The following is an 18,046-nucleotide window of genomic DNA, read 5'->3' on the forward strand; positions in this document are numbered from 1 at the left end:
TGTGACTTTATTTTCATACCATAGTGAAAATAGAAAGTCATGAACTACTTCTGAAAGTTCAGACACTCTGATTAACTTAAATAAATTGAAATTAGATAGGAAAATGCTTCTTTTAGGTTTTGTTTATAATATTTTTCAGGGGTGCAAATAATTGTGAGCAACGTGTTTTAGTTCGTATTTATTTCTTTATGAGATTTTCCTAATTCATTTCATTGTGAGATTACAATAAATCACCAACAGATTATTTTTTATACCGGTTTTTAGTCAACTTTAGCAGAGGTGCCAATAATTCTGGAGGGTATTGTAATTCAGACTGTTATTTGTTGAGAAAAAACATCCACATATAAATTAATAATTTGTTGTCTTACCTATAAAGGCTTTGCAGAAAACCTACCAGAAGATCCTACGTGAGAAAGAAAGTGCTCTGGAGGCAAAGTACCAAGCCATGGAGAGGGCCTCTACATTTGAGCATGACCGAGACAAGGTCAAGCGACAGTTCAAGGTGAAGGCATCGTCATGTTATTGTTTTACATTTTTAAACCATAAATTAAATTTGGTTAATTGCTGCAAGTGTGTTTTAGTATACTTAAATATCAATGGTTGTGCAGGAAGTGGTGTTTTGTTTGTTTGTTCATTTATTTATTTATATTTAAAATAATTAGCAGATGGTTTTGTCCTAAACAAAGTGCATTTGTATTTTAGAGGGGGATTATGCAACATTTTCAACTTAAAGCTGCAGTTGGCAAGATTTTTTTGATCATATTCACTGAAACTGACACTGCTCCGACAGAACAACATAAATCAGTCTGTTTAAAAAAAACAAAAAAAAAAACACACTTTTACCGCCACCTGTTATTTGTTTTGCAAAAATCCACAGCTCCCGGTTCTTCTGGTCCAATCAGAGCAGGGCTGTGTGAGTTCTGACTGTCAATCACAGTCAGGTGCAGTCTGGTGCGCAATGACGAGCACAAACTCGATGAGAGGGTGCTCGTGGTAGTGGGGGAGGGGCATGAGAGTTGTAAACATTCAAAATTTTGGCTAAGTCCCTTCAATCTGTCAGACTTGCCAACTGCAACTTTAATGACACAGTTTAGAAATAATTGTGATTTTTTCTGGCGGCTTTCCCTGCTCCCTCTACTGTCTCCTAGCGGAAACCAGCCTTGCAAGATCTGAACTAGCGTGTCTGGCAGTGTTTGAATCCGGAAGTCCCGTGAAAAGCGAGTTAAAATTCTCTGGACATGCATTCGCCCCCTCAAGCAGGGGACTTCACATTGCATGTGGCATGCGCTTTGCTCGCCGCTAGGTTGCTCTTGGTTGAGGTAATAATGTCCCAAAAATGTCCCATTTTTGTTGTGGTCAGGCTTAGTGCAAAAGAATTAGTAGTAAATCTTTAAGTAAATGATTTACAGTGCGGCGTGGTCATGGTTGAATTTTGACTGTGGCACATGCAGGAGCGACAAAGCAGCAAAACGCCACTTGCACTGCTCAGTGCAGTGGCAGACCAGTTCTTGAAATATGCACCCCAAAGCTGTAGGTGGAGCTCCGTAGAGAGAAAATACGACAACAAAATATATTGTAGCCTATATTCATGTCATTATTATCCTATGTAGGCTACTACACTATTATTACCATCAAGGACATAAATGAATTTAGGCCTATTGAGGAAAGGAAAATTGCCAGGAACATGTTTATTCAAAGAAAGAGCTTTATTAGCACAGACACACAACTACAAAGCGAGATCTGCACTCACAACAAATGGTAAGCTCATGAGAAGCCCAAAATCCACAAAGTGGCTGTTAGGGCTGCACGATTATGGCCAAAATGATAATCACGATTATTTTGATCAATATTGAGATCACGATTATTTATCACGATTATTAATTAATTTTAGTGACAAAAATATTTTTTCCCTAAACATATTGGACTTGCTATCTGGCTCATCCAAATTCTTCCCTTCACATTTACTCCCCTAAATTACTGCAAATATAGACTTGACTGCGACTTCCAAACTTCCAAACAAATTTTTTGTGCATGCTACTTTGTTAATATTTGGGGAAACGTTAACGGCCCACCGGGAATCCTCCCAACGCTCCCCATTAGCCAGTTAAGCTCTGCTTCTTGTTCCTGAGTTTAATAGCTTAGTCCAGGGGTTTCCCATCTTTTTGACTCAAGGACCACATTGGGTTTTGAAAATTGGCCGGCGGGCCACACACTAATAATAATAATAATAATAACATTTTGTATTATTTAAATGACAACTTAATTTCTTAAGAAATACTGTTAATTTGATGCTGTTTAAATCATTTATAAATGGTGCACTGTCACTTTAAGACTCTTTGCTATGGCTAGTGCTGTGCCCTCTTACAGTTTATAATGGTCAGTAGTGGGAACTAGTGTTGCCATCGCGCTCTCTCCCTCTCGTGCACTCAAATACGTTCCCAAATGGAGTAGCAGTTAGATCTGCTGCTATGGAGATACTATCTATCTTGATGTAACCAGCTGTTTTGACATTGACATTGTAAACGTTGTCTAAGAAGAGTGTAAAGCAGTTTGCAGTAGCCTAAAGTTGACCACAACATCGTCTATCGCTGGAAAGAAATAGCGAGCAGCCTATGATAAACTAATAAATGCTCGGCGGGCCGGATTAAAGTGCGTGGCGGGCCGCAGTTTGGACACCCTGGTTTAGACGTGTAGGCTACATTTTCATTGTTCACTCGTTTTGCGTAGGCTGTCTTGAAACGCATATGCATTGTAGGTTGCACATGTAGCTTATAAAATACATAAATAAATTCACGGATCCCGTCGTTAGCTCAACTGTTATTATATGCTCTATCGGAGGAAGCAAACAAGGACTAAAAGTTAACGTGATAAAAAGGCATGTGTGGTTTACGTCATGTGATGTGTTTCACGGTATGAGTTGAGAGCCCTGCTTTGCTTATGTTTTTGGTTAACTTCACTTGCCTGAAATCCGAAATATTTTCGAACAACGGATGATCCGTTTCGGGGGACAAGCTCTTGGCCTTCTGCTGCGCCACACATACCACACATTTGATTTTTGATCGTCATCTTTTGTATAATCTAACTAGCCTACTAATAGTTAACATAATGCTATTAGTCCACAGTGCATCCAAACTGAGCAGTGCATCAGGCTGAGCAGTGCAGGGAACAGCTGTCTGCATGCAGTCACATGGTCAGACAAGTTTAAGGAGCGCTTGATTTGTTTTGTAGCGGAGCGTTCTATGGGTTGCCAGGTTGGTTCTATGGATAGAGCACGCATTTTTAATATTGCTCGATCACGCAAATTTGATCGTGGGAAGCCAAAATCGTGATCGTGATTAAAATGCGATTAATTGTGCAGCCCTAGTGGCTGTTTGCCGCCTCGGAGCAGTAGGTAACTGGTGGCATACTGTCTGAATTCGGTCCATTTTGGAGATGTCTGTGGTGCGTAGCCCTGTAGGCTACTTCAGAGTCTGTCTCGCTTCCAGCAGCTGTAAAAACAATCAATAAAGACAATCAGTACTGCACGATGCACTGTGTAGGCTATGGAAACAGCACATCTAATGCACTTGAAAAATAGTCCCCTAAAACGGATCTTACCCTCTTCACGATCGACTCCGAGCTGAACTCTTCACAGCTTCCGCCTGCGAAGGTCTGTGGGGTATACTACGAAGCACGTTAGACATATCTAGGCTATGAAGACATAGCGAGGCTTCACAAAGCCTTGACTCAGGGGTATACGTTAAGTGATACTACGATAGCAGTTATGTGATATATTTGTCAAACTAGGCCTTCAGCTCAGATCTGTGCGCGTTCTCGGTGTTGGGATGACATTGGCCAATCGTGAAACGTGGAGACGCACAAGACCGCCTCTATTTAAAAACAATTACTTACGTATTCATGAGCGATAGCACACTGCGGTAATTTTTTGTGTCTAACCTATAACATCAAATAAATCAATTGTCATCAGTTGTTGTATGGTATGCACGCCCGTAGTGGGATATTTGCATGCACAGCACTATTAAAGCGCATTCGAGATCCAAAATGTTAGTAGAGGCGGAGCTCCACCTGTAAGATATATGACAGAATCCTACACGTGAGAACTTCGTTTTTAAGACAATTGATTGGTCAGTGGGCGGTAAATTACACAATTTGAGCTATAACTTAGCACATAACCTCCTCCCGACCAGGTTTGGTTGACAACATAAGATACCATGGTGATATAGCGACACTAAAACAGATCCACTTTCGTGTCACAGCTAGGGATGTAACGGAATGAAAATTTAACCTCACGGTTATAGTGACCAAAATTATCACGGTTTTCGGTATTATCACGGTATTTCTAAAAGTGTGTTCAATATGTTCAGAAAGCACTGATAGGCCTACACAAGCTGAAATAGTTTCAAAAAGTGTCCTGTTCACTTTTTTCCTTCATGTTTAATTGGCTATGTTAATTACATATAACTTACCCTACCATAACTTGGAGTTTGCTATTTCTGTTATTTGGATGCAATGAGTGAGACCAAAGTAAGCGTTCAAAATAAAACTTTAGGCTACTGTATTCTCCTGATAACGTGAGTGGAATGGATTTAATGTGGACGTGAACATAAAAAGACGCAGAGTGGCTACATGATACAGTGCACATTTTGCGGTGAAAAAGTTCCGCCTTTTAAAATCAGGTGTAGCCTTATCCGAATTGTAGTTAAAACCATCAATTAGACAACAGAATCAGTAGGGTACCAGTTTTGTTCCATTGTACCAGGCCTACTGTATGTCAAAAGCAGGCTCGGATGAAGCTGGGAAGGATTAAACATACGGTTTCCACACCGCGGTAATCAACAGTGATAATCATGATGTTTGAAATGAAAACGGTAATTATTATAGTCAACATTTTTATCGCGGTTTACCATTATACCGGTAATCGTTACATCCCTAATACCATGCCTGTAGAAAATCCGTAGACCAATTACACGCCTGCACGCCTGCTTTAAAAATAGGATGATAGGAAAAAACATAATTCCAGCTGAATATTATATCATAATATATTAGCCTATAATTAATGTGCAGTAAGAAGAATGTTTGACATTTTTACAGATCAAAATAGCATAAGCTTAACAGCTGTTTTGAGTTAAGGCTATTTATTTATTAAGTTTATTGAATAACTTTCTGATCAAGAAGGCAAGCCATTTTGTGGAATGATGCATTATTGTATGAAATTTGCCATGCTGTGATTTTGTCTAGGTGTGTAGCATTCTGAAATATCCTTAAATTCGGGACCTATCGCTCATTTCAATTTAGGACCTTGCAGTCGGAATTGTTGTTGTATGCAAAATGCACCCAAGCACGAAACCCCTTGCTTTTCTTGTTAGGAATATGGTGGACGTGATGTCCTGACTAATTAATGCAACCAGCACAAACACAATGATTAACCATTATGATCATATTTCCAAAAAAATGACAAACTCTATCTCTCAGCCCTGCTACACCCACAATTACAGCAGAGCTCAGGTGCCAATTTAAGATGTTTACCTTCTCCTATGTAATTTGACGCATTTGTGGGAGGGAGAGGCATATTTAGGAGCCTGCTTAAAATGGGTACAATTTTTTCTGAATTACTGTCGGAGGGTTTTGTAAAACATATTAGTTCGTACATATACATTTAAAAAAATACATTTTCAGACAAGATGAAGTATAAATTCAGTTTTGAAATCAACCTGCAAGTTGTTCTTTAATGTTATGCAGAGGCGATTCTAGTATCAGAACTTTAGGGGTGCTCAGGCCCTAAGACCTCACTAGACCTCGAGCTGCACTGGGGCACATTACAATACGTTTGCAACCACAAAGCATATTTTCCGAGTTTCACAGTTCAGTCGTGGTCAAAAATAGTGTACATTCCAGCCTATTTGACTTGACGCTCCATGAAATTATGCAGTAGTGGTCACCTGTGTTGTTCAGCTAGTTAATCTAAGATACATGCTATATCTTCCTTTTTTCAGGACAGTCTGGGACACAGCATTTCAATAGTGGGACACGTGCCCCTGGCTCCTAATGAGCAGCTGACAGTAGACCTCGTCCCAAGAAGTGGGCAGTTCAGTCCAGTTTAAAGATATTTCAGAATAGGCCTACATTAACAAACAAAAACTTATTTTTTAAACTGAAGCCTATTTAGTTATTTTATTAATTATTTTGAATGGTGTTAGGGACACCACCAAAAATTGTAGTTGTATATATCTTATGAAATTCCCCAAGTACTGCCTCTGAGTGACTGTCATCAGCAATTGTAGTACAACATGCGTTAGTACAACATTAGCTAAACAGTTAGGTTGATATACAAGAGATAGGCCTAACAATAAATCTCTGACCTCAATGTCCAGCTCATATCAAGTGCTTTCTAATAGTCCAGCAGGTGTATTTGGTCTAATCCTATTGGCTTATTATTTGCATATTCTTACTGCTAGTTTATTTTATAATTTAAGTATTACCATTTCAACTCGTAAAGGGTAAAGTTGTGTGATGGCACAAAAGGTTGCAGTTTAGTGAGCTAATGGCCTGGTTTTGACCTGATGTGCATCCGTCACTGATTCGACCCAAAGCGGCAACCATCAAAAGCCAGAGTTATGATAAAATGTCCAGATAAAATATCCAGATTTCATGAGTTTTCGATCGTCATCTATTTCAGAGAGTTCCCAAAATCGCACATAAGGTGTGTTAGAGTGTCTATTTTCGTAATTTAAAAAAAAGCTAAAAACGCAATATTGCGTTTTTGGCACTCAATGCATCGGAACAAAAAACGCAATATTCCGTTTTTGGCACTCAAACTGTTAAGCTAACAAATACTCTGATGGGTTTTATTTTTTGTGAATGTTCTTGTCGCCCTCCCAGAAGATGCGCACACACACACACACACACAATAATATTCCTATGTATGGAAATAGGCGGATTCCTATTTCCTAGTAGGCTATCTCAAATAGGAGAATAAAGTAATCTCTGCTCACACACTAAGTAAGTAAGTGTAAGTATACTCTTTTGATCCCGTGAGGGAAATTTGGTCTCTGCATTTATCCCAATCCGTGAATTAGTGAAACACACTCAGCACACAGTGAACACACAGTGAGGTGAAGCACACACTAATCCCGGCGCAGTGAGCTGCCTGCTACAACAGCGGCGCTAGGGGAGCAGTGAGGGGTTAGGTGCCTTGCTCAAGGGCACTTCAGCCGTGCCTACTGGTCGGGGTTCGAACCGGCAACCCTCCGGTAACAAGTCCGAAGCGCTAACCAGTAGGCCACGGCTGCCCCACACTGTTAGTAACTGTAGTGTGATTACTGAATTTAGAAAAGTAACGTGTTACACTACTCATTACTGACAAATGTAATGTGAACGTGTTACACCCAACTCTGTTCACAATACTATTTTCGATAAACTAGCTTGTTTGTTGTTGTTAAGCTTAATGTGTAGGGCTATCCGGTCCATTGCAAGATGCATCAAGATATATTCATACTGGTTTAATATCATAGCAGTGTCAAACAATGCCGAAACTTGGGTCACTAATAATAGAGCTAATATATTTGTTGCGAGCAGGTCTATGCATTTCATTGAAACTGGATGCCATGATAAATAGTTTAAAAACTTTAATGTGAAACTAAACTTATTACAAGTCAGAGAACTTGAGCACACCTGGGGTCAGTTTGTGCACAAAATTACTTAATTTATTTACACTGCAAAAAATAAAATATAACCAAGTGTTATTAATCTTATATTAAGATCAAAAAATATTTTGAATGCTGCTTTGATAAAGTTGTTGTGTTACTGTGTGGAATTTCTTTTAAATGCCATGAATTTATTCCACTTCCTGTCATTCCAATTCCAATTCAACTTCCTCTGGGGCAGAGCCCATTCAATTAAAATTCCTTTCTCTTGTTGCTGTTGTGTTTCTGTAAGTTTCCCCTTTGGGGAGGGTTTGGGCCATAAAGTTAATCCTAAACCATCATAAGTAAAAAGATACACCTTTGTCAACTTATATTGTACAGTTATAGTCTAATGAATTTCACTTCCTTAAACACCTAAGACATCATATGTTGACATAGCATGCACCGTTCACTAACCATGACCATGACTGACATCCTTCACAAATCTCAACTACCTTGACTTGAAAATGCTCTTTATTTATCAACAGATATTTCGTGAAACAAAAGAGAAGGAAATCCAGGATCTGTTGCGAGCCAAGCGGGATCTGGAGTCAAAGCTGCAGCATCTACAGGCTCAAGGTGTCCAGGTTTATGTCCCTGAAGATTCTGACTCTGATGAAAACCAAACAACAGTGGCTGGTACGACCAATTAGATGATTATTCAGAACTGATTGAAAACCGATAATTACATAACATCTGGAGATCCATCATAGCTTAATGTTTGCCTCTTTTCTACCTCATCTACAGCTGGTGGCATGCAGTGTGAATACTGGAATGGGGGTGTGCTTGGCAGTGAGCCATCTATGGGGAGTATGATGCAGCTTCAACAGAGCTATCGGGGGCCAGAGTTTGCTCATAGTTTGATGGATGTGGAGGGACCCTTCGCCAATGTTAGCAGAGGTCTGCACATTTCAATATTTATTAAAATGTTGTGTGTCTTACCTACTAAGGTAGTAATGTCCTACTAACAATAAACCACAAAAGGGTCGACCATTACAGGTGTATGTATTTTTAAGGACCAATAGCGATATCATTTTCTAATGGCTCTGGGTGGCAGATATTTTGGGCCCAATATTCATTTATTTAGCTGCTGATGAAGGAATCATGTTTCTAAATCTATTTGGTATTGTTTTTGGTATGAAGACACTTACCTACCGCTCTCTGGAAAGAACATTATTATTATTATTATTATTATTATTATTATTATTATTAAGACAATTTTACTCAACGCACTGTCAGACAAATTTGTTTGTTTTCAGGATGATACGTCTTAAAATAAGTCAAACTCATATCAAGTCAAGTCATAGGATTTTACGAGGAAGGGCTAGGTAAGTCTCATTATACTGAATACAATGCTTTAGCCCTCTTTTGCCTCAGAGGGGTGTGCTAGTGTAACCTGGGTCCCAGGGTATGGTTCTCACCTGTTAAGCCTACTGTTTAACCAGAGTAGCTTAAGCACCCCTACGATATAAAGGTTATACTTCGCTCTATATTAACCAGTGAATGGAGTCAGTATACCAAAGTCAAGTAGACTGGACCACCTTAAAGGTCAGTCTCCATGAAAAATATTTAAACAGAATATCAAAAGTAATGAGTAAAATGTAAATATAATTCCCTGTGTGGATATGTGTCAAAAATGTACACTAAAAAGTAGTGATTCAAAAGGTAGATATAAGCTAATTACTAAATCTCTGTGTGGATATATAAAGGTACACTAAAAAGTAGCGATTCCAAAAATAGGTATAGGTTAATCAATACATCTCGGTGTGGAAGTAGTCATAACCCGCCAATAAACCTGTATGTAAACTCTCACAAATCAACATTAATCAACATTGACATCAATCATCCGTAACAAGTATGCAGTGTAGTGCAAATAATCTCTACGTTTGCAAACTGATAGCAATACCCTAAGGTGACTGGTCACTCAACATACAGTAAACATATAAAGACATAGCATGAAAGCTGGCTAAATAAAAATAAAACCCCCATTGCAGGCCTGTTGAAGTTCGTGTTGACAGGTGATGTGTTGTACTCACGGTCCCTTAAAGGAGAATTCCGGTGTGATATTGACCTAAAGTGTGTTGAAACATGATACCAAGTGTTAACCTATGTCTCATAGCTCATCTCGGCTTGTCCATTGCACTCAGAAATCTGGCGCTAATTAGCCAATGCTACCAACAGTTTTTCGATGGGGGTGCCTCGGGCATCGGCCTAGCCATGCAAATAAATCACTGTTTTACACCATTTACGAGGCTCAAAGTAGCTTCATACTTCATTGGTTGACTTCCGAGGGCCTTGACATTTAAAACGAGACATTGAGAACTTTGAAAAAGCACTGGTAGTTTATTTACAAGACGATTTATACAGACAGTACCTTGAGTAAGTTTACCGTTCGCCGCCATCTTGAATTTAGTCGAGCGACGAGTACGAATGAACAGGTATGGTATCATGTTTCAACACACTTTAGGTCAATATCACACCGGAATTCTCCTTTAAGCAACATACCATGCACCAGAGTGTGTTTCCCGCACAATAGGGCCGCGCGATCAACAGGTGGCTATTCGGTGGCTGTTCGTAGCCGGAGGAACCACTGGCTTTCTCCTGGTCACCAGTGGCGCTATCCGGGCGGTGGTGCTCCTTCGACGGCCACTCAGTGGAACCACATGCGTACCTGGAATCCTGTGGCGCTAACTGAGCAGCGGTTAAACTAGATAAATCTCAGTGAGACGTTTCTTATTAAAACTAACGTTACGGTTTACCTCAGAGCAACTGACTGCTAGCCTAACGTCACTAGCAGCAGTATGCTAGGTTAATCTTCCGAAGCTGAGGGGGCTGAAACTTCAATAACGTTAATGTCAATAACTAAAAACGTAAAACAACCGCGCTGGTGTGTATTAACCTCCCGCTTTTACTCGCTTTTTCTGAAGGGGGTGGGGGTTACTACCTACTTTCAATGTAACATACTGTTTTGGTAGTTACCTCTCTTGTAGGAACCCAAACTTCTGTCATTTTGTCTGTGTGTGTGTGTGTGTTCCACCCATGGAGGTATTATATATAACTGGAGAGAGTGACTTAGGGCCCCATCATGACATTCTAAAGAGCATGGTCACTCGTCAAAAGCTTATTCAAATTTAGTAGGATGTCCAGTCCACATCGGGAAGGGTTTCATTATCAAACGTCGAGCGCATGGAGGTGTTCCTAGGTTTTCTAATCAGTCATATGGGTGTGTTTGGGGCATAACATCATTTAAACTAATGAGAATGACATCTGTCATTCCCTTTAACGGCGCAAAGCGCGAAATGTCAAATAAATGCATCGGTATTTTGGCATTCAATGGCGCATTTGAAGGAGGCTGCTTGCGAGACCGTATGGAATAGTTATCCCACTAAACCATGCTTTACTAAAACCTAGCATAGCCTTTGCACTCGTCTATTATTTGAACTCATTGGCAAAGTGAAACTAACTTCACCAAGGTGTCAGTCAACGACAAGACAGTTATATGCAGTTACTTTCACTATTGACTGACAATGGGTTACCATTAGGGGTGTAAAGATTAACCGATACGTATCGGTATCCGTTTTTAACATGTAAGATACGGCTACATCGATACGTGAAGCCCCTTATCGGAAAAAAACTGAAATGAACTGGTCGTTATATCGATTTACTTGTTATGAATCGGTGCACAACCTTTTCTGCTCGCTCAGACTCATTTACGTTCCAAGCAGCGCGTTCATCCCACTTCCGGTTTTGAAACTGCACGTGGCACGGAATTGTGGGTAATGCAGTTCGTTTTTGGTTACATTCATTGCCCAAAGTTGTCAAATGACCTCATTACCCATACATCTATTGCAACTTGCACTCGGTCGGCTTTTGTTTTTCGAAATCCAGCGCGAAATTAAGCACTTATAGCATTCCTAAACAGCAACGATAGTCTGTAGAGTAGCCTTACCTTTGATGAAGGGATTTCCTTAATGTTAAATAATAATTTGGCCCTTGCTGCTAAAACGATGCATAAATGATTAGCCAATGATTTTGTTCATATTCACTCAGACTTGTGGCATTTTAGGTTTCTGCATTAGGTCTACTGTTGGAACAAAATAAGCCCAGAGAGTTCATTGATTTGTAGGCCTATTTTATTCTTGTAGGGTAGGCTAGGCCTATATGAGAAAAGGCCAAGAGTGTCTTAGTGTTTTATTTTATTTCGGTATTGTCTTACCTCAACAAGGCTACAGCTCCATGAAAACAATCAGATATAACTCTATAAAATCTGTAAAGTCTATAAAAATGTATTTTTATGTTATATTTGGCTGCTGTGCTTGACTGAAATGTAGACTATTCTTTTTTCATTTCAATACAGTATATGAAACAAACCTCAGTTTAGATAATCATATTCACACATTTTGTTGCCTAATTGATGACCATGATAATTGATAATATAAAATGAATGTGCACCTTGAGCAAATAATAAAAAATCTTTCAGAATGCTTTCCATTCTTGAACTGCATCGAATTGCATCGAATCGTACTGAATTGTTTTTTATAAACATGTATCTTTTCTTGTATCGAATCGTGCCCATGTATCTAGATGCGAATCGTATCGTCTTTTACATGAGAGATTCACACCCCTAGTTACCATCGAAAACATAGGCTGAAAAAAAACAACGCTTACCCAAATATTGCTCAAATGACTGAACAAAACAACATTTATCCTGCAGAGGAGTTGCTTATATCTCGTGACAGTGCATCTTCAGCTGTGCTCCATACGTGTCTCTCGCCTCTCCCCTAAACTTTTAACCGTCATTACCAATTTGCAAATGATGGTGAATAACTACTCATCATGAGATGTACAGTATTTCGTAATATCTTTATTCTAATTATGTTTGCCACACCCCTGGGCGCATTGTTTAAAAAATAAACGTGCAAAATACAGAATTAAACTTTGCGCGGGTGGAAAATGAGTTACGCCATGCGCCAGTGTGCAAAATACAGCCCTCAGTCCCGCCCTCCATACAAATGAATGGTGGAGGCTAGGCTAGTAAATCCGGCCAATTCATAGTCAACGTCATATTGAACACTGGGGTTCGGATCCAGCGCCAGTCGGCTCTGACCATGCGCCAAGTTCCAAAGCTGGAAATGACGCATGGACCAACATCGATTTTTAAAGGATATTATTAAAACTAACGTTACGGTTTACCTCAGAGCAACTGACTGCTTGCCTAACGTCACTAGCAGCAGTATGCTAGGTTAATCTCCCGAAGCTGAGGGGGCTGAAACTTCAATAACGTTAATGTCAATAACTAAAAACGTTTTTTAGTGCCATGTGTAGCGCATTTTTACAGTCTATGATTAGTTTGTTTTTTATTTTATTGTTTGCCATCTCATAGCGGGTGCTCTAAACGTATTCTAGCGTTGGCCCATGACCAAATCAAGCCAATAATAGCCAGTAGTCACAATAATGACGAGCCAGAGCCCTCAGTAGCCACCCTGTTTCGAAAATGGAAGATAACGCACAGAACGGCCAGCCTGAGCGGACAATTACGTCCCCAACTCATCTAAAATGTGGTGTCTGGAAATACTTTGCGTTGTACACCGCAGATGGTAAAGTAACCGTTAAAGAGAATGTAGTCTGCGGACTCTGCAAAAAACAGTGTACTTACTGTTGCGTTTTGTGTCCACTCTGGTGTCTACGGGGCTCCCGTAACACAGTAGAGATCGCTACTCCTGTAGGTGTGGGTGCGCTCGTCTTCGGACTGTGAGGATTTCACAGGGTAAAAGAGGATGTGTGCGTTTTGTGACTACTCTGGTGTCCAAAGGGATTCCCTTTGACACAGTCGAGATCGCTACTCCTGTTGGTGTTCGTCTTCGGACAGTGATAATATCACAGGGTAAAAGAGGAAGTATCTTTCAGTGTGTGTGTCTTGTGCGGGTGCCCCTTTTCGACGGGTTTAGGCTGTACAAGAGGATTGACTTGATGGAGAGGCTCTCCCTATCTGAATCAAAATCCCTAATTTGGGGTTTGGGGGCTAAGGAAAGTGGACTACTTCAGAGTCACTTTCTATCTCTTAGTCGCTGTTCCCTATTCCCTTGGTTTGTACTTCAAAATGTGGTTAACTTCACTAAAAGAGGAAGAAATTCAGAGCTGTATTTGCAAGAGTTGTTGGTCATCAAAATCTGAGTGAGGTCAGATACTCACTACGGACGTTCGTCTGGCTGTCCAGATTTGAGAGAAAATCAACTACCCTATTATTTGGGGATTCTTGTCAAAATTAAATTAAAGCTCCTTTTTATGACAATTCTTGTAACATATATGCACTTCAATTGACCACAACGGATCTAACCATTTAGTTCCTACCTCTAAATACACATGTATTTATCAGACAGATTTCCGTATCCTCGCTTGGGTGTGTGATGTGCGTTTAGACCACAACGGGTCCTAGACCTTAGTTTCACAAACAATTTTTCACAACGATGATTGCACACTTTCCGTAAATCCTCAAATTATGTCCGGGGTCTGCTATTTACTTGGGCTTAGGGCGAGGCAGACCTTTATTTCTTACATTGTGCGTTTTATTGTGAGACGTTTCGTTTGGAGCGGCATACCAGGCTATCAAAAGCAGACGATTTTCGGTTTGGTTTGGGATTTCATTTACTTTAGGACTGTTTTATTATATATCTAAATGTTGAGACTGATGGGCACTTAAATATAGGGGGTATTTGATGGCTCACTGTGAGGTTTCATGTAGTTGAAAAAGTGTCGGAATTTCCAGCTGTTTATTGTGAGACAAGGCAGCCGCTTTCACTCAAACCTTATTGTGTAGCCTAAGTTGAGTTATTTTTTATAATGCATGGTGTACTTGTTTGTAGGCTGGAATGCCTCGCGGCAACAATTGCATTTAAATGTAGTAGCATACTGCTTCAGCCTCTGGCAAGCTCAAAAGGGGGCTGCTAGTGATGGGTAGAGAGCAACGTGTTGGAGACCCATGGTGTAGGCTATAACGAGACAATTAAGGGCTTTATGCCGCTGTTGTGTAATTTATTGTCTTTAATCATATTTAGGCTATTTTTGTTCAGGACAAACAATAACGAAACAAGATCAATACAATTATCTTTATTTGTCATGCATAACCATAATATACATGTCTTCTCATAAGCTCCTTAATTACGCACTGAATAACGTTTGGCTGTAGCCGCCGGATAGGTACCCGCCCACCAACATGTACGCGCATGAGAGCTCGTGCCCAACACGGATTTTCGTGCATGGAGCTGGTTCCAAATGCTCCATGCAGCGCCATATTTGAAAATGGTGTATGCTAACATGCCGAAGCTGCACGCTCTTGACCCCCTGGTTCCACCCTATTCCCCCACCAGATCCCACCCACTGAGCAATCTAATAGGCGGAGAGTGATAGCTGACAGTTAACTTGTCCTATGACATTTGTTGTCTTCGCTTTCAAACTAGGTTTCCCCACCATGAAAACTACAGTTCATCTCACACAAACCACAAAAGTAAACAAAGTAGCAAAATGCCAATGGTCCATTTGGGAGAATAGCTAGGTAGCAGACTAATAGCTATACCATGTATGCTATAACATTTACTGCACCTCTGAAAGCAAATCAACAACATTGTGACAATATGATACCTGACCAACTTATCATAGATCGATAGATAGATAGATGGATAGATACTTTATTGATCCCCAAGGGGAAATTCAAGATGACGGCAAACTCAACACACCCCATTGTAGTAATTTGTATTATAAACGAACACAGACAACGACATGTCTTTAGCCTGCTGGCATATTTACTGAACTGTTTCCATGACAACACACAGATATATTTCTACGGCCCCAGGTACGGGGCATCCTGAGGGTCATACTACATCTCCCCTTCTCCCAAAGTAGTGACAAAACCTTAAATAAAAGTGTTCACACTGGTAGGACTGCCTTAACTGTAGATCACCTAGTCTATTCAAAATATTAAACCTGAACCAAAGATATCAGACAGACTAAACATAAACATGGCACTGTCTATTATGCTTAATTCTAGGTGCTGAATACTATGTTATAAAGTCTTTAAGCCCTCTGTATCCACCCCCCTCCCCTTCCCCTTCTTCTGGCCCTGCTGCCTGTTCCGTGTCCTCCACGGCTGGTGGTGGGGCTTGTATCTCTGGGAGGGGTCTGAGGTGTGCTTTGTTTCTCCTCACCTCTTCTGAGTCTGTTTCCACTACATACAAGCGGGGAGTGTCTGCTTTTCTAAGCACTGTGGCAGATTCTTTTGTATTTGTGATCCAGACTCCTGCTTTTAGCTTCGGTCTTACCGTAGCTTTGTGTCTGTGATTAAAGTCAGCTGTCTGTGTGTGTTTCAGTTGTTTGTCCTTGTCTGCAAAGGCTTTCCTGTTTGGCCATTGAGGTTTGAGTTGAACAGGTGACACTGGCAATGGTGAGTGCAGTCTCCAACCCATCAGGAGTTCTGCTGGTGATAGTCTGTGATGCAGCGTTGTGACTGTAGGCCAGGGGTCGGCAAATAGTGGCCCGCGGGCCAATTTTGGCCCGCCATCTATTCTATCTGGCCCGCGAGATGACGTTAATTTGCTGTTTAAATAATAAAAAAAAAAAAAATGAAATTTTTTTTAACCCCATGTTTTTAAAAAGAAAAAAAGGCCTACAGCAATCCCATCAATTTCAAAACATTTATTGAGGTATAGATGATAGTCCTACTAAAGTGACAAAACAACAGGTGGAACATCCTTGCAGTTATCCATGACGCACAGGTCGGAACGGTATTGGCACGCGAGTGCGCGTAATCTTGTGCAAAAAAAAAAAAAAAAAGTGTCCTGTCTCCCTCTTCCAGTGGGCAAGGTCAAAAATAGCCTATGTTTCGTTAAATTAATAGGCTTGGCATTAATAAATGCAGGCAGGCTCAACACATACCTCTGCTTCCATTCTTCTTTGTAGGTCCTGCATTCTGAATCAATTTTTCTTTTCAAGGCTTTTGACAACGACATTTTGCATCGATAACTAGCATATAGCAATGTTCAGCTAATCATTTACACGTCATCCAAAAGAATAATATTTGTACACATTAGTTACGGCAAGTTGCTATGCAAGTCGCCTGTTTCATGAGAGACGACAGGAGATGCAGCAGGCGGCATAAAAACAGCGCACATAAGCAAATAAACGTTTTTAATGGAATTAAATTAAATGCATTTTAAAAGTTAGATGATGTTTATTTTAATATAATATAATAATTCATAATTTAAATAGTAGGCCTATAACCCCCCCCCCCCCCCCCCCCCCCCCCATTACAAAAGCTATGGCCCGCGATGCCATTGTCTGAAAAAAAATTGGCCCGGGTCCAAACGTAATTGCCGACCCCTGCTGTAGGCCAACAGAGCCCTGTATGGGTCAGCATTTTTCTTCAATAGGCCCTTGACAGTTTTCACAGCTCTCTATGCCTCTCCATTGCACTGTGTAAAGTATGGGCTGCTGGTCACATGTCTGAAATCATAGTCTGTGGCAAATAAGAAGAAAGAGCCTGAAGAAAACTGAGGGCCATTATCAGTTATTAGTACTTCAGGAACCCCATGTCTAGCAAAAATGGATTTAGAGCCATTCATAACTCCTGCTGATGTGGTTATTGGGGTTTTAATTACTTCAATGTATCGAGAATAGAAGTCTACTAACAATAAGTAAGAGTCATTTTCCCAATGAAACATATCAGCTCCTACTTTCTGCCAGGGCCGCTGTGGCAGCTCTGAGGGTATCATTGGTTCTGGGTGAAGTGGTTGATTTTTAGCACATACCTCACACTGGGCCACCATTCTTGTGATTTGAGCACCCAGTCCCAGCCACCACACTGACTGTTGGGCCCTCAGCCTGCATTTGGTTGTCCCCATATGTCCCTTGTGTAGTCTGGACAGCACTTTTTTCTGTAATGTCTCTAGTATAACAATCCGTTGCCCTTTCATCAGAAGGTCACCATTCATGTGTAGCTCACTGTGGTGGACCCCAGGGGCGCAGCTAGGGTTATATTCCATAGTATGCACCATGGCCCAGGGCGCTAATTACCCCCCCCCCCCCCACACACACACACACACACACACACAAAAAAGAACAGTGTGGCTACCCTACACATAGAGGTGTATCAAGATTTTTCAAGTTTCACCCCCGGGATTTTTTTTTTTAATTCTGGCTGCTAAACACACCATTTTAACGTAATTTGGGTGGGACAGAAATACCTTTACAGAGCAAGCTCTGGCCATATCGGCTCTGGATCACATGACGTGAACATTGCTTTAAATGTATCATCACTTCACTACCCAACACGCGAACAAGGGAAAGAAAAGAAAAAAGAAACCAATGAGCTT

The 18,046-nt window shown here is 40.6% G+C and overlaps 1 protein-coding gene across 4 annotated transcripts in view; it reads left to right on the forward strand.

Annotated features, from left to right (window-relative positions):
• Positions 1-18,046, forward strand: part of nphp3 (nephronophthisis 3) — a 223,353-nt gene that overhangs the window by 5,549 nt on the left and 199,758 nt on the right. For all 4 annotated transcript variants that reach the window (XM_076291099.1, XM_076291103.1, XM_076291102.1 and 1 more), the window contains 3 exons: positions 377-502; positions 8,171-8,321; positions 8,430-8,582. In XM_076291099.1, coding sequence (XP_076147214.1) covers positions 377-502; positions 8,171-8,321; positions 8,430-8,582 — 430 coding nt within the window. The remainder of the gene's footprint in view (positions 1-376; positions 503-8,170; positions 8,322-8,429; positions 8,583-18,046) is intronic.

Source organism: Alosa pseudoharengus, unplaced genomic scaffold, assembly GCF_046254945.1.
Source record: "Alosa pseudoharengus isolate Yale_2024_CS ecotype anadromous, Long Island Sound unplaced genomic scaffold, YU_APseudo_1.1 YU_APseudo_1.1_scf_18, whole genome shotgun sequence".
Classification (NCBI taxonomy): domain Eukaryota; kingdom Metazoa; phylum Chordata; class Actinopteri; order Clupeiformes; family Clupeidae; genus Alosa; species Alosa pseudoharengus.